This window comes from Mixophyes fleayi, chromosome 4 (assembly GCF_038048845.1).
Source record: "Mixophyes fleayi isolate aMixFle1 chromosome 4, aMixFle1.hap1, whole genome shotgun sequence".
NCBI lineage: Eukaryota > Metazoa > Chordata > Amphibia > Anura > Limnodynastidae > Mixophyes > Mixophyes fleayi.
This window is the reverse complement of record NC_134405.1, coordinates 326540842-326567826: the sequence shown is the minus strand read 5'-3', so window position 1 is coordinate 326567826 and position 26985 is coordinate 326540842. Positions and strand designations below refer to the sequence as shown.

The window sequence follows — 26985 nt, the reverse complement described above, 5'->3', positions numbered from 1 at the left end:
CTTAGTAGCATAGTACCTTCTTATATAGATGGTGAAGTCTTACTTGGTGTCCTACGTTACCGGCCAATTAACCGAATTAGCTGTGTGAACGCTACACCTCTTGGCATTACACTGTATCTCTGACATAGCTTCTCTGGTAGACAACCCTGGAAAGGGCAGGCTGCTGGTAAGATACGGAGTGACTACAGGGAGGAAAGGGGTGTGTGTAGGTAAGGGGTTAGGTCTCTTCCCCACCAAATCAGCTGTTACCAATACAAGTTTGGAGACTGGGTCCTCTGCCTTGGACCCCTGCAATTCTGCTAGTGTGAGAAGGGTTATATTCGTGCAGTTGAGTGGTAGGAATAGTGACTGTAATATTATTTGTGCCACAAAATTTCTGCAGCGCCGTACAGAAAACAGACAGTGGACGATACAGGGCAAACAGTAAAGAACAGTGAACAAAACTACCAGTACTTCAATAGCTCCAAAAATAGCATAGTGGAGTTGGAGGAGAAGAAAAGGTAGAGAGACAGGAGGGAAGAGGGCCCTGCTCGTAGGAGCTTACATCCTAAAGGGAGGGAAACAGACGGAGGCACAATGGGGAGTCGGAGGAAAGAGGAGTGAGTAGCGGAACAGGGGATGAGAGAGGAGGAAATCAGGAGCAAGGGTGGTAAGCTTTGAGGAACAGATGAGTTTTAAGTGCTCGTTTGAATGTGCACAAATTAGGGGACAGTCTGATAGAGTGTGGGAGGTTGTTCCCGTGGAGGGGGGCAGCCCGGGAGAAATCTGGAGTGGGATGAGGTGATCAGGGTGGAGGAGAGGAGATGGTCATTGGGGACTGGGATGGAGCATGAATGGAGAGGAGGTTGGAGATGTATGCGGCAGTGAAGTGGGAGAGGGCCTTGTAGGTGAGGGTAAGGCGTTTCAAAAGGATTCTGTAGGGGAAGGGGAGCCAGTGTAGGGCAAGGCAGAGAGGGGAGCAGTGGGAGAGGATATATCCTCAATCTTATAATCTCAATCCTATAATCTTGTATAGCCTCAATACTGTCCGATGGGTGAATATTACCCACCTCTGGAATATATCGATGATCTGTCCCTTTCTCACCATGGAAGCTACCAAAGCTCTTATTCACTCTTATAATCTCTCGCCTTGACTACTGTAACCTCCTCCTACTCTCTGGCCTACCCAACTCCCACCTTGCCTTTAAGTCTATCCTCAACGTTGCTAGTTGCCTTATATTTCTCTCCTGCTGCTTGGCCCCTTTTCGCCATGTTCTCCTTTTACCATTCCATCACCCTCTGTACCTCTAGGCCTGCTTCCCTAGCCCTGTTTTCTAGAGCACAGGCCTACTTCACTTTGGACATTACTATCACTCTAAACTTACGTATCACCGTAAATAACTTAATCTGCTTTGCCAAGTTATCTGTTAACTAGTATATCTCTGGTCTTTGTATCATCATGATTAGTTTAATAATGTATTATGTAATGTACATTGGATCGTTGTTGTCTGTTTATTGTATACTACTGTAATTGTCATATACAGCGCTGCAGAACTTTTGTGGCTCCATATAAATAAAAGATATTAATGGAAGGTCAGCTTTGTGTCACAAACTTACTTGCTCCTGTGCTGCTGATTTTCCTGCCTCTGTATACAGCTCAGCACTTCCTGGTTGGGCGGTCACTTGATCATAACTGGGAGGCAGCATGTACAATCTGCAGACTATATAAAGCTCACATGGACACTGCAGCCTTGTCAGAACAACAAGTTGCCACTTTGTGTCTGGCTCTCCCTATGCACCCTGTGGCATTTCTGGTGTTCCCCTGTGTATCTGACCCGGCTATACTTACTGACTACACTGCTGCATGTCCCCTTATTTATCAGACCCGGTGACTCTCCTGAGTGTGGTGTGTCCTCAGTCTATCTGACCTGAAGTTCCACTGTATACGGCTTTGATTCTTCTGTATGTGCTGTGTTTCTTCAGCTAACTGATCCTGCTTCTCTATGCCGTACTGCACTAACTCTACAGAGTCTATTCTTGTTTATTCTGCCGGATCTCTTACCAACCATCTGTCGCCTATCATGTCAGTGGGCTAACCTAAGGGCTGCGACCTGCAGACCGCCGGCAGCAAAATCCATCCCGCCTAGCGGAGGTTCTTGGTGAAGACCGGGGATTCGTTAGACTCCGCGCCTTAGGAAGGACAGAGCTAACATTGATCGATAGAAAACTCCTGAGAACCATAAACAGTTTGCTCTGACCCACATAATGGCAGACTGATCTGGTAACCCCTTTCCTAGGGATCCTCTAGAGCATGTGGCAAGTCGGGTTGAGGAACAAGAAAAGAACCAGACCCAGATACTGCAGTTCCTGCAGGGCTTTTCTACTCGTCTGGACACACTAAATCCAGCCCCCTCTTCTTTGGCACAAGTGCCTGTTGCTGCCACACAGGTAATCTCTCATCTTCAGATTCCAAATCCTCCTAAATTTGCCGAAGATCCAAAAGCTTGCAGTGGGGTTTTTAAATCAATGTGCCATCCAGTTTGAATTACAGCCACAAAATTTTTATACAGTGAAAACTAAGGTGGCATATATTATTTCTTTATTATCTGGACAAGCTCTATCTTGGGCATCCCAGTTGTGGGAGCGCGATAATCCCATGTTACATAACTATAACACATTATTGAAAAACTTCAGGCGTATTTTTGATGAACCTAGACGGGTCTCCAGCGCGGCATCCAGTAATTTGCGCCTTCGTCAAGGCACTCAATCTCTAGCATAATACGCTGTCCAGTTCCGTACTTTGACAGCTTAACTACAAAGCTCTGTTGGCCACATTTTGGCAAGAGCTTTCGTACCGGATTAAAGACGAATTAGCTGGTTGTGAACTCCCTTCCACGTTGGACAGGTTAATTTCTCTATGTAATCAGATTGACATACATTTCCGGGAACGTAGTCAGGAAAAAGAACTGTCCCGTTGATCTGGATTCCGCTTGGCTCCTCAGTTCCAGAGTCAGTTCCCACCTGTAGTGGAACCTATGCAATTGGGGAGAGCACGTCTCTCTCCATAGGAAAGAGAGACAATTCAAGAACCACTTATGCCTGTAGTGCGGAGAGCCTGGTCATATGCTTGGTAACTTCCCTAAAACATCCGGGAAACGGCAAGGCCTAACAGGTTCTGGAGAAGCTAGGTTAGGCGTATCCGCTTCTTCTCCATCTGATTCCATTTTCTCCATCAGGGCCCTTCTTCAATATGCGGACAAACAGCTTTTTTATCTGCCCTCGTTGATTCTGGGGCGGCTGGGAACGATCATGAAGTTGTCCTTACCCACACTTCCCCTGGACCATCCCATCGCCATTACTGCCATTGATGATGGTAGGATTGTAGGGGGATCTGTTAAGAGAGGCACGACTGACCTTTCTCTCCAGATTGAGGCTCTGCATAGAAAGACTATTTCTTTTTTGGTTATACCTGAGGCTATAAATCCGCAGGTGTTAGGCCTCCCCTGGCTTTAGGATTCACTCTCCGAGTCTGGACTGCCACAGGTCCCAAATACTATCTTGGGGGCCTACCTGTCACTCTTGTTGCCTTCAAAGAGTAGTTTTACCCCAGGAGAAAACCTCTTTCACTTCTAAGGTGTCTTCCGTATTCCTCCTCAATATAGCTCTTTCTGATGTTTTCTGCAAACAGGAGGCCTCCAACTTACAATCACAAGGGAACTTCTTGCGATTAAATTAGCCCTAGAAGAGTGGAGACATCATCTAGAGGGGGCCCTATTTCCTGTAACCATCTATACGTATCATAAGAATCTCTTATATCTTCAATCTGAACCCTCGAGAGGCCAGGTGGTCCCTATTCTTTTCCCGCTTTGATAAGATAATTACATTCAGTCCTGGTTTCAAAAACCAAAAAAATGGATGCTCTCGCTCGCTCTTTCAATTCTGCTGATTCTGAAGACCTGGATTGTAGAAGACCTATTATTGATCCAGAATGTATCGTGGCTGCTACTCCAACTCATCTTAAAATTCCCAGTGGGAAAACCCTGGTTCCTCCCCTTCTGCGTCCTAAACTTCTCAGATGGGCTCATGCTTCACGATTTTCCGGACATTACGGTAACAAGAAGGCCAAGGAACTAATTTCCCGAAGTTACTGGGCGACCTTCCTTACACTCTGACGTTGAAGATTTTGTCTCCATGTTCCATCTGTGCACAGAACAAAGTCCCTCGACAATCTCCTTAGAGATTTCTGCATCCACTTCCCATTCCTGATCGTCCTTGGATTCATCTCTCTATGGATTCCATAACCGATTTGCCCTGTACCAAAGGGTTCTCTCTGGTGTGGGTTATCACTGAACGCTTTTCTCCTGTTCCTTTGAAAGGTTTACCCTCGGCCTTCACCCTTGCTCAATTATTCATAAAAGAGATCCTTAGCCTCCACGGTTTTCCGAAGTGATAGTCTCTGACCGTGGGACTCCGTTTTTGGAGAGCTTTCTGTCGTGTATGTGGGATCAAGTTGAATTTCTTATCCACTTACCATCCCCAGACCAACGGTTTGACTGAAAGAACCAATCAAGAGCTGAAGAAATTCCTCAGATGCTATATCTCGGCCATCACGATAACTGGGTCGACCTATTACCTTGGGCAGAATTCGCCCATAATAATCATTGTCATGGCTCAACTTCAGTCTCTCCTTTCTTTTCCCTTCAAGGATTCCATCCCAAGCTTCCTCTTTTCTCAGATCTACCACCCTCCGGAGTTCCTGCCGTAGATTCTCTTTATCAGAATTTTTCTTCTCGGTGGGCCCAAATCAAGCAGAAACTGTTTCAGACCTCTACTCTAAGCAAGAAGTCTTTTGATAAGAAGAGATGGCCTGCTCCCATCCATTCTACAGGTGATAAAGTGTGGTTATGCACTCGCAACCGTTTGCCTCCAGGTTCCATTCAGGAAATTTGCTCCCCCGCTTCATTGGTCCGTTTAAGATCTTGGAGGTCATCAACCCTGTGGCGTTTAGATTGGAATTACCTCCCTCCATGAGGATACCTAATGTGTTTCATGTCTCCCTTCTAAATCCACTTGTAATTAGCAAATTTTCTTCCTCTAAAAAGCCTCCCGCGGCTGTCTCTGTACAAGACCAAGAGTATGAGGTTGATGAAGTCTTAGGGCTAGATTTATTAAGCTGCGGGTTTGAAAAAGTGGGGATGTTGCCTATAGCAACCAATCAGATTCTAGCTATCATTTTGTAGGAGGTACTAAGTAAATGAAAGCTAGAATCTGATTGGTTGCTATAGGCAACATCCCCACTTTTTCAAACCCGCAGCTTAGTAAATCTAGCCCTTAGACTCTCGTATTTCCAGGGGTTCTCTTCAATTTCTAGTTAACTGGAAGGGTTACGGATCCGAGGAACATTCCTGATTTCCTGCTAAAGATGTTCATGCTCCAGATCTTTTAAAAAAAATTCATTAAAAATTTCCACACAAACCTTTTAACGTGTCCAGTGTCCACCCTTAAGGGAGGGGGTACTGTCACAAACTTACTTGCTCCTGTGCTGCTGATTTTCCTGCTTCTGTGTACAGCTCAACACTTCCTGGTTGGGTGGTCACATGATCGTGGCTGCGAGGCGGCAAGTACAATCTGCAGACTATATAAAGCTCACCTGGACACTGCAGCCTTTCAGTTACCACTTTGTGTCTGGCTCTCCCTTTGTATCCTGTGCCGTTTCTGGTGTTCCCCTGTGTAACTCCCAGCTATCTTTATTGACTACGCTGCTGCCTGTTACCCTGTGTATCCGACCCGGCGACTCTCCTGCGTGTGGTGTGTCCTCAGTGTATCTGACCTGAAGTTCCACTGTATATGGCTTGGATTCTCCTGTATGTGCTGTGTTCCTTCAGCTAACTGATCCTGCTCCTCTGTGCCGTACTACACTACCTCTACAGAGTCTATTGTTCTTTATTCTGCCTATCATGTCAGTGGGCTAACCTAAGGGCCGCGACCTGCGGACCTCCGGCAGCACAATCCATCCCGCCTTGCGGCGGTTCTTGACGAACAACGGGGGGTTCGTTAGACTCCGCACCTTAGGAATGCCAGAGCCAACACTGACTGATGGGAAAACTCCTGAGAACCGTAACACTTTGTTTGTTGTAACGTGTAGGAATAATCCACCATTTGTTTGTGAGCAAAGATACATCTGCACACTTGAGTTTCCACATCTGTGGTTTTGGTTGCTGTACACATCTTATATGCGCCATCTTAAATATGGCGTATTGATGCTTCCAGAGCAAAGAATGGTCACTCGCCACAACATTTGTCTCCCAGTCAATGTATTCCGGGATCCGTGTAACTAAGAGTAAGATGCAGGGGGGGCGTCCACGCGCCTTTACTGCACTTGGCTGTTAACGCGTCTTATCAGCCCCTCCAAGCACAAGGAGCCGAATATGGGAATCTAAATATGGACGTAAGTTTTGCACATGCACATTGTGCCGATTTTGAACAAAGGCGCAGTTATGTCGCGCAAATGCATTCAATTCTGAATCGGGCCATATATGTATAAAATGTGAGCTCTTTGGGTTAATTGGAAAAATAATATCAAAGCAACTTTTAGGGTGCACATTTAGAGCTTATTGTGTCTACCAGTCCTGGCTCCAACGTTCAAGTGAAAAGTATGAAGTTCACGGAACGGTTTAGACTGTCAAAATAGAGTTATATTATACCACAATCCAGACTGTTTGCCACAGGTATTTCTATGTGTGATTGTTGGACTTGTTTAAAACAAAAATAAAACCAGTCCAAGCTATAATAAGCACTTGGCAATTAATGAAAACGGGAATTGGAGAAGAGGCTTCGGGAACCTCTAAACCGCAATTAATGGTCTTTCTGGCCTTGTTGTATTGGATTCTCTAGCAGTTGTTTGTGTTGAGGAGATGGCTGATACTTTCCTATTTTTATTGTTTTTTAATGTCTCATTTTATCCCAAGTTTGCTAATCACACCGGCTCCTAGAGAACAGCTTAATGGGATCCAGCGAGGATATTGGCTTCTGCCTATTCATCACTCTGCCATACCTAAAATCTTTCTGCTTTATCAAATCAAAACGCATCTATGTCCAGAAAATGCTGTAACAACAAAGGACTGAAGTTCAATGAGCAATGTTTCTTTATTGGGTAATATATTTGCTGTAATATATTTACAGTGTTTGATCCTCTGGTTAAACCCAATTTCATTTTTTTCCAATTCTTATTACAAGGTCCTGTGGGTATTTCGAAAGAGTAAAACATGTGATTCTAATACAGAGTATGTTAAGATGTAATGGTCCTTGTCCAATGTATGAATTATTGTAGTGCATAAAGTCATAAGTATTATTGTGGGTGATGAGTCTGCTCTTGTAGGTTATGAAGTCACTTTTATGGTCTCGTTCTTCGGGTCCTCTAATAGAAACATTTATATTCTTTTGTATATCAGCCTGTCCATATCCTTCCTGCTGTTCCCAACTTCTAAAGCCATGCCAGCCTCATCCTGCACTTCTGTAGTGTGCTGATTCATTGCTTGTCATCATACCTACCTCTCCCTGCCCTTATACATTGCTTGTCATCATACCTACCTCTCCCTGCCCTTATACATTGCTTGTCATCATACCTACCTCTCCCTGCCCTTATACGTTGCTTGTCCTCATACCTACCTCTCCCTGCCCTTATACGTTGCTTGTCATCATACCTACCTCTACCTGCCCTTATTCATTGCTTATCATCATACCTACCTCTCCCTGCCCTTATTCGTTGCTTTGCATCATACCTACCTCTCCCTGCCCTTATTTGTTGCTTTGCATCATACCTACCTCTCCCTGCCCTTATACGTTGCTTTTAATCATACCTACCTCTCCCTGCCCTTATACGTTGCTTGTCATCATACCTACCTCTCCCTGCCCTTATACATTGCCTGTCATCATACCTACCTCTCCCTGCCCTTATACATTGCTTGTCATCATACCTACCTCTCCCTGCCCTTATACTTTGCTTGTCCTCATACCTACCTCTCCCTGCCCTTACACATTGCTTTTAATCATACCTACCTCTCCCTGCCCTTATTTGTTGCTTTGCATCGTACCTACCTCTCCCTGCCCTTATTCGTTGCTTTGCATCATACCTACCCCTCCATGCCCTTATACATTGCTTTTAATCATACCTACCTCTCCCTGCCCTTATACATTGCTTTTAATCATACCTACCTCTCCCTGCCCTTATTCGTTGCTTTGCATCATACCTACCTCTCCCTGCCCTTATACATTGCTTTTAATCATGCCTACCTCTCCCTGCCCTTATACATTGCTTTGCATCATACCTACCTCTCCCTGCCCTTATACATTGCTTTGCATGATACCTACCTCTCCCTGCCCTTGTACATTGCTGGTCATCATACCTACCTCTCCCTGCCCTTGTACATTGCTGGTCATCATACCTACCTCTCCCTGCCCTTATACATTGCTTTGCATGATACCTACCTCTCCCTGCCCTTGTACATTGCTGGTCATCATACCTACCTCTCCCTGCCCTTGTACATTGCTGGTCATCATACCTACCTCTCCCTGCCCTTATACATTGCTTTTAATAATACCTACCTCTCCCTGCCCTTATTCGCTGCTTTGCATCATACCTACCTCTCCCTGCCCTTATACATTGCTTGTCATCATACCTACCTTTTCCTGCCCTTAGATTGCTTCCTCTCCTTGCTATTCCACATTATTCATCAAGCCACCTTTTCCCTGCCCTCCACCATTGTGATTTCCTATCCCAACCTCTCCCTGCCCTTCCACATCACTATTCATAATGCCCAGCAAGTCTGCAAATGTTCAGTTTATTTCTAAGACATAGAACTCTTTACTCCATAGTGTTACGTTTAATGCACTTGTACTGTCTGTTACCTAGTAAGATTCCTTCTTTAATGAACCCCAACATGCTCTAATTGTATAAACAGAATGAAAATAAAACAGTGTTATGGTTTCGTGAGCACAACTCTGTCTCTTCCAGGACAGTAAATTCTAATGTAAGTAAATGAAGCCCAGAGATATGCTTATCTGCTGCTGCCGGGAAAGCAGAGCGGAGCATTGACCGTTTAATAACAGCCCTGAGTAGAAACAGCCTTTACTTATTAATAATGGAACTGATATCAGGTTTTCCTGTTGCTTAATAAACACAGGCAATACTGTATACTGTATAGCCTTAAAAAAAAAAAATATATATATATATATTTTTTTTTGTTTTGTTTTATGACAAATACTGATATCTAAAGTAAAACACACATTGATAACCCCTGAAGGGGTTATATAAGACTCTGTGTCCTAAGTTCAACCTACAAGCTGTGTACAGGTGGAAAACCTTTGGGGTAGATTTACTAAACCTTCAAAAAATGAAAAGTAGAGATGTTGCCCATAGCAACCAATCAGATTCCAGCTATCACTTTCTAGAATGCACTAGATAAATGATAGATAGGATCTGATTGGTTGCTATAGGCAACACCTCCGCTTTTCCTTTTTGAAACGTTTAATAAATCTACCACAAGTTCACAGTAAGGTGGCAGCCATGTTTAATTTCCCAGCTCTCCTGGCTCCCTTACTGTCTGTCCTGCTTTCTACACCGTTACCTATTAGGTGCTGATGCAGCCTTGACATGGATATCCGTATTTAAAGGCATCATTGTTTGTCTATAGAGCACTGATAAAGGAATATAAAGGTTTTTACATGTTCTATCTCATGAGGAAGAGCATGGAGGATAAAGACAGGGGGCCTGATTCATTAAGGATCTTAACTTGAGAAACTTCTTATTTTGGTCTCCTGGACAAAACCATGTTACAATGCAAGGGGTGAAAATTCGTATTCTGTTTTGCACATAAGTTAAATACTGACTGTTTTTACAGGTAGCACACAAATACTTGATAGCTTATTTGTACACTGAAATTTAAAGTTGATATTTGTGTGCTACATGAAAAAACAGTCAGTATTTAACTTATGTGCAAAACAGAATACAAATTTGCACCCCTTGCATTGTAACATGGTTTTGTCCAGGAGACTGAAATAAGAAGTTTCTCAAGTTAAGATCCTTAATGAATCAGGCCCAGGGAGAGTATATTCATCATATGATTAGAGAAGCTCGTTCTCTCGTAGAGCAATGACAATAATGAAAGTTTTCTATAAGAACACTAAGCTCCAAAATGTGAGCATTCATATTTGAAACATTATGAATATACATTGTTCGGTATTACCCCGTCATTCCACAGTTTAAAAGTAATGGTTGATAAATACCCACTCCATTACAGACCGCAGAAGCCTCATCTTTAGGTCCTATTGGCATCTGATCAAAAAGCTAAAATTTGTGTCAGTTATGCTGCTGTGGAATTGCTGGCTCTGCCCCTACGTATAAATCAACCAATCCTCTTAGTGCTTGTCTGCAGAACAAATAGGACAGAGTGTCAGTCACTCATCACTGACTTATATAAAGAAGTCGTCACTCCATCTAATATGGTAACCTGCAGCAGGGATGAGAGAGTGTGATGGACACTGCAGTTATTTAATGTATACGTCTGGAGATTTGATTGTTATGACAGATGTCATAACAGATGTCTCCCATGCTAGCTGTGATACGATTGGCTGGCAGTAAGTGGAGTTCCAAGAGCTCCCTGCTTTGTTCACCCATCATTAGAGGTTACCTGTATTGAGTAATGATAAGAAATTCAGTTCAAGCAACATACTAATTATACGCTGAACATGAAAAAAATCTATTTACACGTAGGGGTATATTTACAAAATGGCGGTTCCGGCGTCTGGCCATCCTTTTTTTTAAAACGGCAATTTTATTAAAAGGAAAGCCCATCAGGTTGATCGCAAAAAGCAGACAAAAGGCCGTTTGTCAGACACTGCCGCCGTAAATATACCCCTTTCTGTACGCATGGAGCGGACCGTGATGAATATGGTATACTGGCACTGCCAGTAAGAATTATGATTTTTTTTTCTTAAACTCCTAGCACAAAATTGGTTGATGGAATGTGATCATCAATTTTGTGTTCCATTTCTAGTTATGTTTAAACATAAAATTTAAGAGGGTATAGATCATTTCTATTTTTTCACAGGGCAAAAATTGCTCGCAAGCCTCCACTTTTTTGTATTAATGGACTAATCTCCCATGGATAGTAGTGTTTGTGGCATTTCTTCTACACCCCTGTGTCTAGCCGCTTGTGCCGGTAGATTTAGCCGCAGGCTCCTTGAATCAATAGAAGCCGGTATTTCAACATCAGGTGCAGTGTAAGGCTCTTATAGAGACACCCGCAGTGGGGCCAAGTCCTCTTTGGACGTAAGTGTGCCGTATCTTAGGTGAAATCTCTCTGCGCGTGCTCAGGAACAGCCTTTATGCCAGTGAATGCAAATGCAGCCAATTCACGTCCAAATACAAATGACATTTCCGACTCAGATTTGGAGGGCGAGAAGGGGCGTATGAGGTTGTGGGCATGCACATTCGTCCAATCCAAGCTATGGGCATCTCTCAGGTATGTGTTCTTTAGCCGTATCACTTGCACCAGCTACAGGTCTGGTGTAAATGCCGACTGATAGTGATGACTACATGTATGCAAGCAGGAGAAACTGTACAAATGCATTTTATGTCCAGTACGCATCAAGAACATCCCGATTTATGTATTTTATGGGAAAAAATTAAAATATTTTTATTAATCATTATAGTATTTATTTATTTTTTTATCAGATATAGTACATAAAATGTGTTTTGTGCAGTAGTTTTCCTTTAAGCTGTAATAGTAATTCTCTCCCTTTATCTTGTGTTTCGCTTGTTCCCTTGGTGTTGTCTCCATGTGCATATAGCCAGCTAATCTCAGTAATAAAAACCACATTCCCCTCCGGCCGTATTAACGCACAATTCTATTATCCACTGATTAAGGGTTTTTCTTTGGTCTACAAGGTCTGGACCACTAATTTGGGCCAACATAAAAACCTCTAAATAAGAATTTGTGTGACTTCCCACCAGTATTCAGTCTGCCAACGTGCGTATGAGATGATAAGAGTTGGAACGCTTTGTGTAACGGATAATTCAGTCAGAGAATTGGACATAGGAACTGAACGACAGATAATCTTATTTGCTGCAATAGAGGGTGATCGGCCATATCTCGTCTGTCCTTGTACGTGCGGTCAGCTGTCTTTACCCAGAAAATGACTTGCAGATCACTAACAGAAGAATAAATCCATTGTGAATGACCGTGCGCTACAACAGACCTGTCTATGCCTCCCAATGGTTAAAAAACATGGAGAGCTGATATCATTATAAAATGGACTTTACTCCTGGTCTATTTTAAAGACATTTTGGGATATGATTGCAGCTCCCACTCGGCAAAGGGAGAGATTGTAGATCATGTGATCTTTACCAAACTTTGGGGAAGATTTACTAAGCTATCTAAAAAGGAAATGTGGAAGTGTTGCCCATAGCAGCCAATCAGATTCTAGCTATCATTTATCTAGTGCATTCTAGAAAGTGTTAGCTGGAATCTGATTGGTTGCTATGGACAACACCTCTACTCTTCCTTTTCCTTTTTAGAAGGTTTAGTCAATCTGAATTCTGTCTAGGCGCACTTTAAGTATTCCAGACTGGAGGCAGCCATTTTGTGTGCCGCACCAATATTCACACCTGTCCGATGCATCTCTGAGGCACACCGCCACGATTTACAAGGCGTTAATATACTTTGAAATATTGTTCCATCCTTCAAAATGGCTGCATCCATCGTGTACAAGTAACAGACACCCTTTAAGCCACTGTGCCCTGTTTTGCCTGCGAATTTAACCCCTTAGACCAAGTCCATGAAGTGATGGAAGTGAATCAAGGACAGAACTGTAGAACTGCACCTTCCTTTTAAAAGTTCCATACATATTAAAGTATATCTCATTAGAAAAACAATTTTTACAAATGGTTTCTCCTCAGATAAATGTGACAATCTGCGTTACAGAACAAAGATCTCGTTCTTCAAAGGGCGCCGTCCAGCAAAGCTCATTACCCGATCAGAGATGTTAATCTTCCCAGAGAATGTGATTACCGGGAGGTTGTTGTGTAATTTGGTTTTGGGGCTGCAGTGTGGTACAGGACCACGCAGGCCCATCGCTGCGGAGAGCCTGGAGGAGTACGGATCTGATGTGAGATTTCCCAGCACCCTCTCACCCCCCCTTTATTTTAACCTTCACCCACTAAATTATCAAAGAATCAGCAGGGGATGCAAAGAAATGAGATATTTTTATATGTTCTAGTGCGCTCGGTTTCCTTCCTTCGCCCCTGCCTGTGGCTCTGTTATTGACTTTCATAATCGTAATGAGGAAGAGCAGCTCTGTTCTGCATGGCTAAATTAGGACTAAATTGCCTATTAAAGGTTTACTTTGTGGTAAGGCCAGACTACATCCGCTTGCTTATTCCCCTCTCTGCCGGCTATGAAACAGCAAAAGCACAGGATTAACTTCGGCGCTTCCGAGCTTCGTCCTTCAATGGAAAATGTGCCGTGTATTAGGGCTTTATTTTTACTTTATTTTTCTAGAAATGTCCTGTGAGACAATGAAACACAAGTTTATTCTGGTCAACAAACCAGTTTTCTGCTTGTCGATGTTAATACAACTGCTTGTGTGACCGCTGAGGTGAGGTGAAGGAGCAGCTTTTTCAATGGAACAGTGCCCCCTGGTGTTCAAATTATCAGTACAAACAGTTACAATTTGCTTCTGTTTGATGTCCATTATACTTTGTTTTATCATAATGTGACTGCACAGTGAAGATGACTTAAAAATGTGTATTCTTTGACATGATAGTAGAGGAGTAACTTTTGGGGATGTTGGAACAGTTCTGAGCAAATTTGGTTATAAGTGGCTTAGTGGTCGTGGCCATATTTTGTGAAATTGATTGACACGCCCAGTCACTGACTTGAGGCAATTAAATACTGTGTTAACGAAGAACACACAGAACTAAAGTGATACTGCCACACTAAGTAGCAGAGCAGCAACGTCCAAACCCTTTGGTTTTTTTGGACACTGCATTATATATTATTTAACTATTACACTTCATAGTGTTGTTTGTGCTTTTAGTTTTCTATAGTTTTGTATGTACTAGTTTTTTTTAAATCATTTATGTTGGAAATTGCACCTAATTGTGTGCACGTCTATTCAAGAAAATGTGCATTTTTGTTTTAGAACAAGTCTTAAGTGGCCTTTCTATGACCATTTGTAATACTTGGGGGTATCTGTATTATGTATGGACCGGTAGGTCACCATGCATTTTCAGGCACTTCTCATCTCTTGTGAATGATGAGATGGGCCTAGAAATTTGATCAACTGCAGCAGCGCCCTCACAGATCGCTGGTTACTAAAATACAGCATTGTATTACAACAATCACAAGTATTGAAGACACCATGATTTACTTTCTAGTTTAAGATAAATCTATACATACAGCATCTCTGCAGCTGTACATTGGTGCCATCCAGTGGCCAATAGGTGTACTGCAGGTGTTTTAATAAATGACAAATTGCATCTACTCTAGGACACTGCTGTCCAAGTACTTAAAATGAAAAGAGCAATATTCCTGTTATAACCACGTGTTTTAGAGGCCAGATAGCACCGAAAAACTGATTTTAGGCCACATGTTTCGGGGCATGTTGAAGTAACCGTGTTTTCTCTTCCTTGCAGACGTTGACGAGTGTTCCTTTGAGAGAACCTGTGATCACATATGTATCAACTATCCTGGGAGTTTCGAATGTCTCTGCCACAAGGGGTACACACTGTATGGGATGACGCACTGTGGAGGTTTGCAAGTTTTGTTTTTTTTTTGTTTGTTTTTTATAGCCGTGTATTGCCAAGAGGAACGCTGAAGAAGAATTGTTTTGTCACCAATCAAAATAGGTCGCCAACTTTTTAAAGTCTAATTTGTAACCACTATTTGATAATGAGACTACATAACAAATGTATCATTTTTCTGCTGCCTTATGGTGGAAATAAAGCACGTTGGAATCATTTGGGGTTATCAAAAAAAATTGCAAATTACAGTGCAAAATTTGGTCATTGCATCTATGTTTGTGTTGTGGACTTGAAGTAGGAGGCTTTGCGGGTATGAACTGTTTAGCTGCATGGAAGGCAGATGTTTACGTGTTACTAGATATAAACATTTTATCAGTTCGACGCAGAATAAAGAACCGGTTTACAAGGCTCATAGAAGGCTACAAGTGATACCATTTATGTTATTGCCACATCTAGTCTGAGGCAGAATCCGGCTGACTTGCATCACGTAAGTTTGAGAAGACACAGGGGTATATTTACTAAACTGCAGGTTAGAAAAAGCGGAGATGTTGTCTATAGCAACCAATCAGATTCTAGCTGTCATTTATTTAGTGCATTCTACAAAATGACAGCTAGAATCTGATTGGTTGCTATAGGCAACATCCCCACTTTTTCAAACACGCAGTTTAGTAAATATACCCCTTAGAGTGGGCTCTCGCATCGCCCCCTTCCTTAGCTCTGACTTATTCACCACAACAGAGATTAGCAGCCAACGCTTCGTGCTACAGAAAAGATACGTTTCAACCAGTTAAATGATTGACCATGATATTCAGATAATCTGATGAGAGGAAAGCAGATCTCCTGTACCAGTATAAATTCACTTAATCATAGATTACCGGCAGGAAATGTGAATATGTGTCTGTCTATATATTGGCATTGTATTGAGAGAGAAAACTTTTTGAAACTTCCTGCAGTTTATTTACATGGGTTATACTCCGTCATACTGTAATTGTAAGAAGATGTAACAAGTGCAGTATAGAGGTAGATGGGGGGCGAACTCCAATAATTGAGGGGGTGGGGTACTTTAATACTCAATGGTACCTCTGGCAGATAAGGTTTTCTTATTACTCTGGGTGGTACAGTTGGAAAGAGAAACTCCCATGAGTCAAGGATAAAGGTCATAATTTATGATGATTATTTTAAATCATTTGGAATCGGTATGTCCTCTACAGCGTTCTAAAGAGCGAAGTCTGGCTTATCCAGAAATCCAGGCCTGTCTGTCACCTAAGCTGACCTTGTAAGTGTATATATAGAATTATAATCAGAGACAATGCGCTGGATGCAGAGCCAGTGGAAATGAACTGGGCATCCTAGGCTCCGCCCCTCCTCAGATGCTGCTCAGCCACACCCCCTTCTTTACCTTGTATGGAGCAAGCAGGGGCGGGGCAGCAGACAGCGTTGCTGCACATGGTAGGTAGCGCATAGGTCACACTCAAGTTAATTTACATAATTAAACACGCCCCCTCTCTCCTGCTGTCAGCCAGTGAGGGAGGGGGTGCCCCCTAAATGTCAGCACCTTTAATCCAACTAATGGTTATCCTGGGAGCACAAGATCCTGTCTGTGGAGCAAGTTGCTGCCGTTGCATTTCTGATTTGGAAGTTGACTCCTTTTCAAGGACAAGTGGTTGTAATTATAGAATATTGGACATGAGAAATTTCAAATGCTAACAAATTGTGCAGACTAAACAAGTGACCAGAAGCAAAAGAAACCGCAGTATTAACTTGGCAGGTTGTCGCGCTGCTGATGTCTGACGTGTGCTGCTGTGGTCCTAGCCGCAGACTCTGAGCTGTAGATCACACGTTACAGCCAGTGATGGGGTCAGTCTGACACATTCTGCAGACAGCCTATAAATACTGGTCTTTATTACTCATCTGTGTTCTGCGGCATCGGAATAAGATTTTATTATCTATCCTCTTCAATCTAGGATAGTGTCCGTCATCGTTGTTATAAAAATAAAATCTGAAGTGAATGTCTTCTTCCCTGTGTTCTCTAATCTGGTCCCTCTTGTATCCAGGTTCACCCATTGTCTGTCTAGAAGAGCTTTGCACAATGGTCATGTCGCACTTGGTGATGTCTCAGCAATCTCTGCTCTGTTGAGAGTGTGGTCGACTGATTTAGTGATGGCACAGTGGGAAGTGTGCCAAAGTTGTTATCCTACAAACATTTAATCAATATTTGTGCGATAAATGTATTTATTGGTATCTAAAAAATTATTACAGTGCGGGAGCAGCCATTGTGTGGTGCTCTCAAATAGAATTTACAGAACACTGCCTCCTAGTGGCCAAGAGCAATCTGTCCTTTTCAAGACTGGACATATGTTAAAATGACCCACTCAGCACTTTGCACCCCTACATGGGGGATGCTGGTGACTGTGGTCATCTTCAGACGTCGTTAGTTCGCAGAATTTCCTGAAATGTGATATAACATAATCAGGTTGTTGGTTATTTAGAACCAAATTGACCCAGCATTTATGCCAACACAGCAAACTAAGACGATCAGAATCCAATTGGGATTGGCTGGATTTTGACTGGCATGGTTTGTAAACACAATTGGTGGATCACCACAATCTGTCTGTGTGGTCTATAACTTCTCACAATCTAGATTGTGCAATGCAGTCATTCAGCAGTCAACTGGATCTGCCCCTAGGTGATCACTTAAAGTAAAACCACTTATTGTTAGATATCTATCCTATCTATTTACATACATACAGGGCCCTCTTAAGAACATCTTGGGCCCCCGGGCACAGCAGTGCACCGGGGCCCCTATATATACAAAAAAAAATAAAATGATTATATATATATATATGGGCCCTGCAGCCCAGGGGGGCCCGTCGGAGGCAGCAAAAAAAAATAATTGTGCCCAATGGGAAAGACGGCCCTGCATACATACAACCAATGTGTTGTAGCTTGTTTAAATCTGCCCGGTGTGTCATCTGTGCTATTATCCAGAGGAAACAAAGATTGCTTAGGAGGGTGGGACCTCTCTATCTTACATCATGCTGGACATGGGAAGTGCCACAGTTTGGTAGTGTAACAGAAATGCTCTATACAGGTTACAGATTGGTGGATTCGTACACAGATCCCAAAAGGATCCCGATGTGACTTCAGCTGTCTGTAACAGAGGTTGGAGTTCAGACCACCTTCAAACTTCAATAGAGCTACAGTGAGATGTTGGCGTAACACTGAATGGTGCATTCTACCTTCATACTTATGGCCGGTTTAGTCTTGGGGTTTAATGGTCCATTACGTTTATATCTTAGTAATAATACAGTTCTATATCTCCAGAGGGTAACTTAAGTCACAGAGCCAGAGTTGCTGATTTTTGTTTTTTATTACTCATAAATACATTGTTATTTTACGGACTATCAGTCTGAGCACCCTGATTAGCATCATCTGTACTTGGAACACCCATTGCCCACATGCAGTGTATGCTGCCGTTCTGGGGGTAGATATGACCGAGGCGTGAAGTGTCTGGCAGAGGGGCTGTACCCCGGTCATTGGGCAGATGCCACCATCTCCTTCATAGTAGATTGATCAACTTGTCCTTTTAATTTTTCCCATCTTTGTGGCCAGTATCTTACCACTTGTTGTGTAATTAAAGTTGTTTCCTTTTTGTAGACATTGATGAATGCAGCATAAATAACGGCAGCTGTGACACGGGCTGCACCAACACTATGGGGGGCTACGACTGCACGTGTCCCCCTGGGAGGAAGCTGCATTGGAACAAGCGAGACTGTGTTGGTGAGCTCATTAGTATCTCTATATTTACTGTACTGACTTTCCTACCGTGGCTCCCTTACTCCTGTAGTACTACAACTCCCAGAATGCACTGCCCACTCTGGGGGAGAGGCTACTTCAAAGGGGCAGCGCCAGTTTAATAATGATGTATCCTGCTCATTCGTGTCTTATTCTTTCCTCTTTTTCCTAGAGACGGCAAAATGTGTTCCCAACAACAAACCTGCCCCCAAAGCCCAGCTGGTCTGCAGTAAATCGGCGGGGATGGACAGCTGCTTCTTGACCTGTCCGTCCAACACCCTCTTCCTGCCAGGTTTGTATAATGCACAGGTATAAAAGTAGAAGAAACTTATGGATCTCATCTTGGTTTATTGCTATATATGTGTGTAGATATATTCCATACTTTGATCTATGCAACACAGTTCTCGTATGACCTGTATGCAAATATGTAGACAGGCTCCACTTGACTAATATACATGAAGCCCATTTCCTGGTGGCTAGTGGGCAAAGACAGAAGCCCATTCCCTGGTGGCTTGTGGGCAAAGATAGAAGCCCATTCCCTGGTGGCTAGTGCGCAAAGGCAGAAGCCCATTTCCCTGGTGGCTAGTGCGCAAAGGCAGAAGCCCATTCCCTGGTGGCTAGTGCGCAAAGGCAGAAGCCCATTCCCTGGTGGCTAGTGCGCAAAGGCAGAAGCCCATTTCCCTGGTGGCTAGTGCGCAAAGACAGAAGTCCATTCCCTGGTGGCTAGTGGGCAAAGGCAGAAGCCCATTTCCCTGGTGGCTAGTGGGCAAAGACAGAAGTCCATTCCCTGGTGGCTAGTGGGCAAAGACAGAAGCCCATTCCCTTGTGGCTAGTGCGCAAAGGCAGAAGCCCATTCCCTGGTGGCTAGTGCGCAAAGGCAGAAGCCCATTTCCCTGGTGGCTAGTGCGCAAAGGCAGAAGCCCATTCCCTGGTGGCTAGTGCGCAAAGGCAGAAGCCCATTTCCCTGGTGGCTAGTGCGCAAAGGCAGAAGCCCATTTCCCTGGTGGCTAGTGCGCAAAGGCAGAAGCCCATTTCCCTGGTGGCTAGTGCGCAAAGGCAGAAGCCCATTTCCCTGGTGGCTAGTGCGCAAAGGCAGAAGCCCATTTCCCTGGTGGCTAGTGCGCAAAGGCAGAAGCCCATTTCCCTGGTGGCTAGTGCGCAAAGGCAGAAGCCCATTTCCCTGGTGGCTAGTGCGCAAAGGCAGAAGCCCATTCCCTGGTGGCTAGTGTGCAATGCAAAGCCCTTTATTTGCCACTTCCACCCTTCCTTCCACTGGCGGCAGGGACACTTGTAATCTGCATAGGCTGATTGTGCCGACCCTGCATTGAATTCCAGTTAGTCCCTGAAGCCCACTGCAGGAGAAGCCTACAAGCACTGTCCGCTTATGGTGGATCAGGTTGCAAGAGCTTCTGCACCCATCTAGCCTCCCACACTTCTACCAGTGACTGTTTGGGATTAGTAGTTCTGTGCTGTCCCTTGAATGCCAGGAGGTTGGGGTATCCATGTAAATCCCTAAGACTTCTGCACATTCCCGGAGCCTTGTCATGTCTGTGAGTATCAATATATATATAATACGTCAGTAACTTATAATGCTTGTTTAATGTGGGCTGTTTAGCCTCATCAGCATCCTATACATGGACAGTATGCACATCATTACTAGTAGCTGTGTAGATGATCTCCGTACCATATCAGTGTTCTGTTCTTTACATAGAGTCTGAGAATAGCTACACGTTGAGCTGTGGCGTTCCAGTGCAGCAGAACAAGGTGGTTCCAAAACGCAACGGAACAATACCGACATGTGCGGGTAAGAGATCCAACATTCTAACGCTGCATGAACAAGACGTAAAGTACTTCCAGCATAGCCAAAGCCATAGCCAAAGCACATAACTATATGAGGTGTTGATCTGCTACACCAATAACTATCAATTTTTGGGGAGGGAATTTTATTTCTTGTATTTAGAGGACCTTTCCTACTACTGAAATTCACTCCAATGGTTATCATGATTTGGGGAAGAATTTGGGTGTTTTCACATGAGCAGTTAATATTCTTTAATGTGGGTGACCAGATTGGGACCAGTGTTTGTGCACCACAGTCCAGAGACCTATGTTTATAAAAACACATTTTATCCTGTGTCAGCATTACATCTGCAGGGTTTACACTCGCTGTACATGGCCAGGCATTCCATTTCTATACTACAGTATTGATGCTTAGTTCACAGACCTAGCTGGGTGATATGAGATTAGCTACAATGTGCGATCGCAATTTACGCCATTCTCATAAGAGGACTTTGTAGTAACTTCCGCCAGAGCTGGTATAGCTCCCTCTAGTGGGAGTTCAGGTAACTTCAACTCAAAACTGCTTCAAGAAAAAATAAAATCATAAGTGAGGAGCTTTCAGGGTTATCTTTTACATGTGGCAATTATTGTGTCCTGGAAACTATTATTATATTTGTCAAATAGAAATTCTCCCCACTAGACACCCCCACTTCACAGCTTGAATCTCATATAAATGATCAGTACTTTGCATGTAAGCGCATCTATGTAGCTAGTCTGCACTCAGCAGGAAAGCCTCTGATCTGGCCTTGTTCACATATAAAACACATGTTCTTTGCATAAAGTCTGGTGCAATTTGTAAATTTACGAATAGTTTCAAACAAAGCTGATAATTTAGTTTTACATGGAATGCAAAGAGTTAAAGTAAATCCTGAACTATTACTTACCTGCTATGTCCCACTCTCTGAATCCACAGCAGTCACATGAATGGGGTATAATTTGACTCTTTCTGCTCCTACCAAAACAAAATGTTTAGCTTTGGGTGAAGTCCCTTTAATGTCATGTTAGCACTGACCTTTATATATGTATATACCTACTGTAGATCCCCTAGGGCTTCCAATAACACAGAAAGCTCGGTTCAAAATTAAAGATGCCAAATGCCATTTGCGCCCACGGAGCAGAGACAAAATCCGGGACTCTGGAAAGCAGCCAGTGATGGGTGAGTGATTTAATGTGGGAATGAAGGATTCTGCAGTCAGTATGTTGTTATATACTGTATACCTTTATGTGGGGTCTGTATCTGTGGAGTTATTTGTGTAGTCTGTACGCAGCGTAGACCTTTGAGCAAGGACTATGTGAAGGATAAAATACTAGACCCTGTTAATCGTTCACCAGGGGCAATTAAGGTTGTTTCGGGGTTGTTGGTATTTTTGTATTGTTGTTTTGTGTGTTTTTGACAATCGCCTATATTGGTTGCTTGGCTAAAGTTTAAAGTTTAATCTCACATTGGCTAAGCGCCCCCCATATAGTCATTGTATGATTCCCCCGTGGGATGGTGCTCCCAGCAATTGGTGCACACGGACTTGTCGGTCAGGCTCTGGGATGTTGGGGATTGTCTCAGCTTCTTAACTCCTCTCCTGGTTTCCTCTCTTCTGGCCGCGCAGACAATTGTCACGTTACCTTTGTCAATCTGAAATGCGACTCTTCCAAGAAAAAAAGACGAGGACGGAAATCGCCATCAAAGGAAGTGTCTCATATCACTGCTGAGTTTGAGCTGGAGGTGAAGCGGGATGAGGTTTCGGGTAAGGCTCCTTTCCCTCCGTTGTCTGGTTTTAGCTTCTCTACTTCTAGGCACGGTGAACTAGTAAGTACGTGAATCTGGTTTTGTACTACAACTCCCATCATGCTTTTCCAGCCAATGACGGCCATGAGGGACACAATTAGAAATGACTGGTCCCCAAAACAAAATCTATGATCTTTTGTGCACCCAACAAGACATTACACTATTAGGTGCCGGAGCTGTATACACATGCCTGACTGAACTATATACATGTATATCTGTAAAGGCATTTAACCCTCTGTGAATTTCCCAGTACAATGATTGCCTAAGTAATTTGCAGCCAGACTAATGAATCCCCTGCAGGCAGATGTTTCTAGGGTGAGAGTCCAAGTGCAGCCAGTCTCCAAAACGGACGCATGACTTGTACGGCTGCAAATTACAGCCTTCCTGGAACCCTTTAAACAATTGCGTCAAAATGCACCAGACTGCACTGAGCACACTACATATGTTGTTAGAGATTCCAGATCTCTTCAGCATTGATTAACACAAATTGACTATCGTATACGTAATGCAGTGTGATCTCTGCTCAGACACCTGTAACGTGGATTGTGTGCGGAAGAGGATGGAGCAGAAACTACAGGCGGCCATCAAGACGCTGAGAAAATCCATCAACAAGCAACAGTTTTACATCCAGTTCTCCGGGACGGAGTACGACATGGCCCAGAAGCCGGCCAAGGGCTCGGACAACCAGGAGACCTGCAGCTCGGGGCAGGTGATGCAGGATGGGAAGTGTGGTATGTATATATTATCTCTATCGCACAGATACAGGAGTGTGTAAGTCTCTCATTTCCTTCCGCGTTTCGCTCCTATTCATTAGAGGTAATTCGGTTCTGCATTCACTACAGGTGTCTCAAGTTCCGACACCCCCTCTACTACCCCACTTGCCGATTTTATAAATGTGTACCTGAAGATGTATACTATATCTGCATTAACTGAAGCATTCGTTCTTATTATTGTGGGACACATTTCGTTATCTGTTCCCCCCCCAGTAATGTAGGTAGACATTTTCAAGGGACTATTTTGTACAAGTTTTGCTTACATGCCGTGTGATTGGCTTGCAATCTCTTAATTAACGGAAACTTTCTGTACAGAATACAGATTGTCTAATTTACACAGAGAGGCTTAACAGTAAACATAACTGACACGTAGTGCTTTGCTATTTAAGCTTTTTATGCTCTCGTCACCTTTTTAGATATTTTCTAAGACCCATGCAATGTAGTTTTAACTGTTTCTGATGGATATGGGGGGAAATACCAAAGCTGTGATTGTGGTAAGATTGGACATTATGACTTCTACCACTTGTGCACCAGTAGTTGTGGTAAGCATATCCGTATAGTATATAATTGCTTTGCTATAAATAACCAAGATGGTTTTTTTTCTCCTCCAGTCACCTGCGGTTTGGGCACATATTACAACGGAGAGAACAACGTTTGTGTTCCCTGTCTGCCGGGGACGTTCCAGGACACCCAGGGGCAGCTGATATGTGAGCCTTGTCCAAGTAATGATGGCATGGGCATCGGTGGGGCAAGAAACGTGTCTGAGTGTGGAGGTAAGTGACCCAGTGATACCGTCCAGGACAACGTGGGCTCATCCTTGTAATGATAAATAGTGTCTTATGTTTAGCAGGTTTACAGTGATAAAGATGGTTTTATGGCAGTGGTTCCCAAACTTTCTCAGCTCGAGGCACCCCTAGGGTCACCATAATTTTTCCAAGGCACCCCTAAGCAAAAATAATTACCGGGTAGTCCCGTTGTTTAAGTAGTTGGGTCAAAATGACGTAAGATGTATTTAGACCCCTTCACCATCACATTGTGCCCCTTTATCATATCACTCTGTATCCCCTTCGCCATCTCACACCCTGTGTTCCCCTCTTCGCCATCTCACACCCTGTGTCCCCCTCTTCGCCATCTCACACCCTGTGTCCCCCTCTTCGCCATCTCACACCCTGTGTCCCCCTCTTCGCCATCTCACACCCTGTGTCCCCCTCTTCGCCATCTCACACCCTGTGTCCCCCTCTTCGCCATCTCACACCCTGTGTCCCCCTCTTCGCCATCTCACACCCTGTGTCCCCCTCTTCGCCATCTCACACCCTGTGTCCCCCTCTTCGCCATCTCACACCCTGTGTCCCCCTCTTCGCCATCTCACACCCTGTGTCCCCCTCTTCGCCATCTCACACCCTGTGTCCCCCTCTTCGCCATCTCACACCCTGTGTCCCCCTCTTCGCCATCTCACACCCTGTGTCCCCCTCTTCGCCATCTCACACCCTGTGTCCCCCTCTTCGCCATCTCACACCCTGTGTCCCCCTCTTCGCCATCTCACACCCTGTGTCCCCCTCTTCGCCATCTCACACCCTGTGTCCCCCTCTTCGCCATCTCACACCCTGTGTCCCCCTCTTCGCCATCTCACACCCTGTGTCCCCCTCTTCGCCATCTCACACCCTGTGTCCCCCTCTTCGCCATCTCACACCCTGTGTCCCCCTCTTCGCCATCTCACACCCTGTGTCCCCCTCTTCGCCATCTCACACCCTGTGTCCCCCTCTTCGCCATCTCACACCCTGTGTCCCCCTCTTCGCCATCTCACACCCTGTGTCCCCCTCTTCGCCATCTCACACCCTGTGTCCCCCTCTTCGCCATCTCACACCCTGTGTCCCCCTCTTCGCCATCTCACACCCTGTGTCCCCCTCTTCGCCATCTCACACCCTGTGTCCCCCTTTTCGCCATCTCACACCCTGTGTCCCCCTTTTCGCCATCTCACACCCTGTGTCCCCCTTTTCGCCATCTCACACCCTGTGTCCCCCTTTTCGCCATCTCACACCCTGTGTCCCCCTTTTCGCCATCTCACACCCTGTGTCCCCCTTTTCGCCATCTCACACCCTGTGTCCCCCTTTTCGCCATCTCACACCCTGTGTCCCCCTTTTCGCCATCTCACACCCTGTGTCCCCCTTTTCGCCATCTCACACCCTGTGTCCCCCTTTTCGCCATCTCACACCCTGTGTCCCCCTTTTCGCCATCTCACACTCTGACCCCCCTTCAGCGTGTCTCTCTATCCCCTCCTCCTTTAGTGTCTCTCTATCCCCTCCTCCTTTAGTGTCTCTCTATCCCCTCCTCCTTTAGTGTCTCTCTATCCCCTCCTCCTTTAGTGTCTCTCTATCCCCTCCTCCTTTAGTGTCTCTCTATCCCCTCCTCCTTTAGTGTCTCTCTATCCCCTCCTCCTTTAGTGTCTCTCTATCCCCTCCTCCTTTAGTGTCTCTCTATCCCCTCCTCCTTTAGTGTCTCTCTATCCCCTTCATGGTGTCTCTCTGCCCCCTTCATGGTGTCTATCTCTGTCCCCTTCATGGTGTCTATCTCTGTCCCCTTCATGGTGTCTATCTCTTTCCCCTTCATGGTGTCTCTCTCTTTCCCCTTCATGGTGTCTCTCTCTTTCCCCTTCATGGTGTCTCTCTCTGTGTCCCTTCATGGTGTCTCTCTCTGTGTCCCTTCATGGTGTCTCTCTCTGTGTCCCTTCATGGTGTCTCTCTCTGTGTCCCTTCATGGTGTCTCTCTCTGTGTCCCTTCATGGTGTCTCTCTCTGTGTCCCTTCATGGTGTCTCTCTCTGTGTCCCTTCATGGTGTCTCTCTCTGTGTCCCTTCATGGTGTCTCTCTGTGCCCCCCTTCACTTCCTTTACTTACCTGCTTTCCTGGATGTCTTCTCTGCTGCTGCTCCTTCTCATTGAGGCTGACGGACGTGATGACGTCACGCCCGGCAGACAGTGAGGAGGAGGATCCGGCGCTGGATTTTGGGTTTTTTTTGTTTGTTTTTTTTTTTCTTCTTCTTCTTTTTCTTGCTAGGGATCGCGGCACCCCTGAGACAGCGCCGCGGCACCCCAGGGAGCCGCGGCGCACACTTTGGGAACCACCGTTTTATGGTGAGATATCACAAACTGGATCGATCGCCATATTAAAATGATGGAACAGAGTGGGGGGGGGGGGGGTGGGGGTAAGTGGGCAATTTTATTTTATCTCTGACTTGGAGGGAGACCTCTCACTCCAAAGTTTTATAGCACTGGGTCCTGCTCTGTCTCTATCATGTCAGACAGCTCCCGGCACTTTCAGTTTATATATCTAATACTATGAACAAATCCAGGCGCTAAATGTAACAGACATTTCCCCTTATCTGTGAGTAGAGTGGGGACCAGACAGAGAAAGAACCTCATGGTCTGCTAGACACTAGCTGCTAGCGACTGGACCTCTTCTGTGCACTAGCCGCCAGATTGGAGATATGCTTCCTATATACACTAGCCGCCAGATTGGAGATATGCTTCATATATACACTAGCCACCAGATTGGAGATATGCTTCATATATACACTAGCCACCAGATTGGAGATATGCTTCATATATACACTAGCCGCCAGATTGGAGATATGCTTCATATATACACTAGCCGCCAGATTGCACGTCTTTTTTTATGGATTTACCATCAGATTGGTGTTTGCTATGTACATTAGCCACCAGATTAGGGTCTGTTTTGTACACCAGCCAATGTTTTGGAATCTGTTTTATACATTAGCCACTAGATTGGGAACCTATTTTGTACACTAGCCGCCAGATAGGGATCTGTCTTGTACACCAGCCTCTACTTGGGGATCTGTTTTGTACACTAGCCACCCAATTAAGGATCTGTCTTGTACACTAGCCGCCCGATTGGGGATCTGTCTTGTAGGCTAGCCGCCAGTCTGGGGACCTGTCTTGTACACTAGCCGCCATCCTGGGGACCTGTCTTGTACACTAGCCGCCATTCTGGGTACCGGAAATAG

The 26985-nt window shown here is 44.6% G+C and overlaps 1 protein-coding gene across 4 annotated transcripts in view; it reads left to right on the top strand.

Annotated features, from left to right (window-relative positions):
- SCUBE1 (signal peptide, CUB domain and EGF like domain containing 1) overlaps window positions 1-26985 on the top strand; it is a 203580-nt gene that overhangs the window by 162324 nt on the left and 14271 nt on the right. For all 4 annotated transcript variants that reach the window (XM_075210281.1, XM_075210279.1, XM_075210280.1 and 1 more), the window contains 8 exons: window positions 14675-14791; window positions 18440-18562; window positions 18750-18869; window positions 20289-20381; window positions 21453-21569; window positions 22015-22152; window positions 22721-22924; window positions 23578-23739. In XM_075210281.1, coding sequence (XP_075066382.1) covers window positions 14675-14791; window positions 18440-18562; window positions 18750-18869; window positions 20289-20381; window positions 21453-21569; window positions 22015-22152; window positions 22721-22924; window positions 23578-23739 — 1074 coding nt within the window. The remainder of the gene's footprint in view (window positions 1-14674; window positions 14792-18439; window positions 18563-18749; window positions 18870-20288; window positions 20382-21452; window positions 21570-22014; window positions 22153-22720; window positions 22925-23577; window positions 23740-26985) is intronic.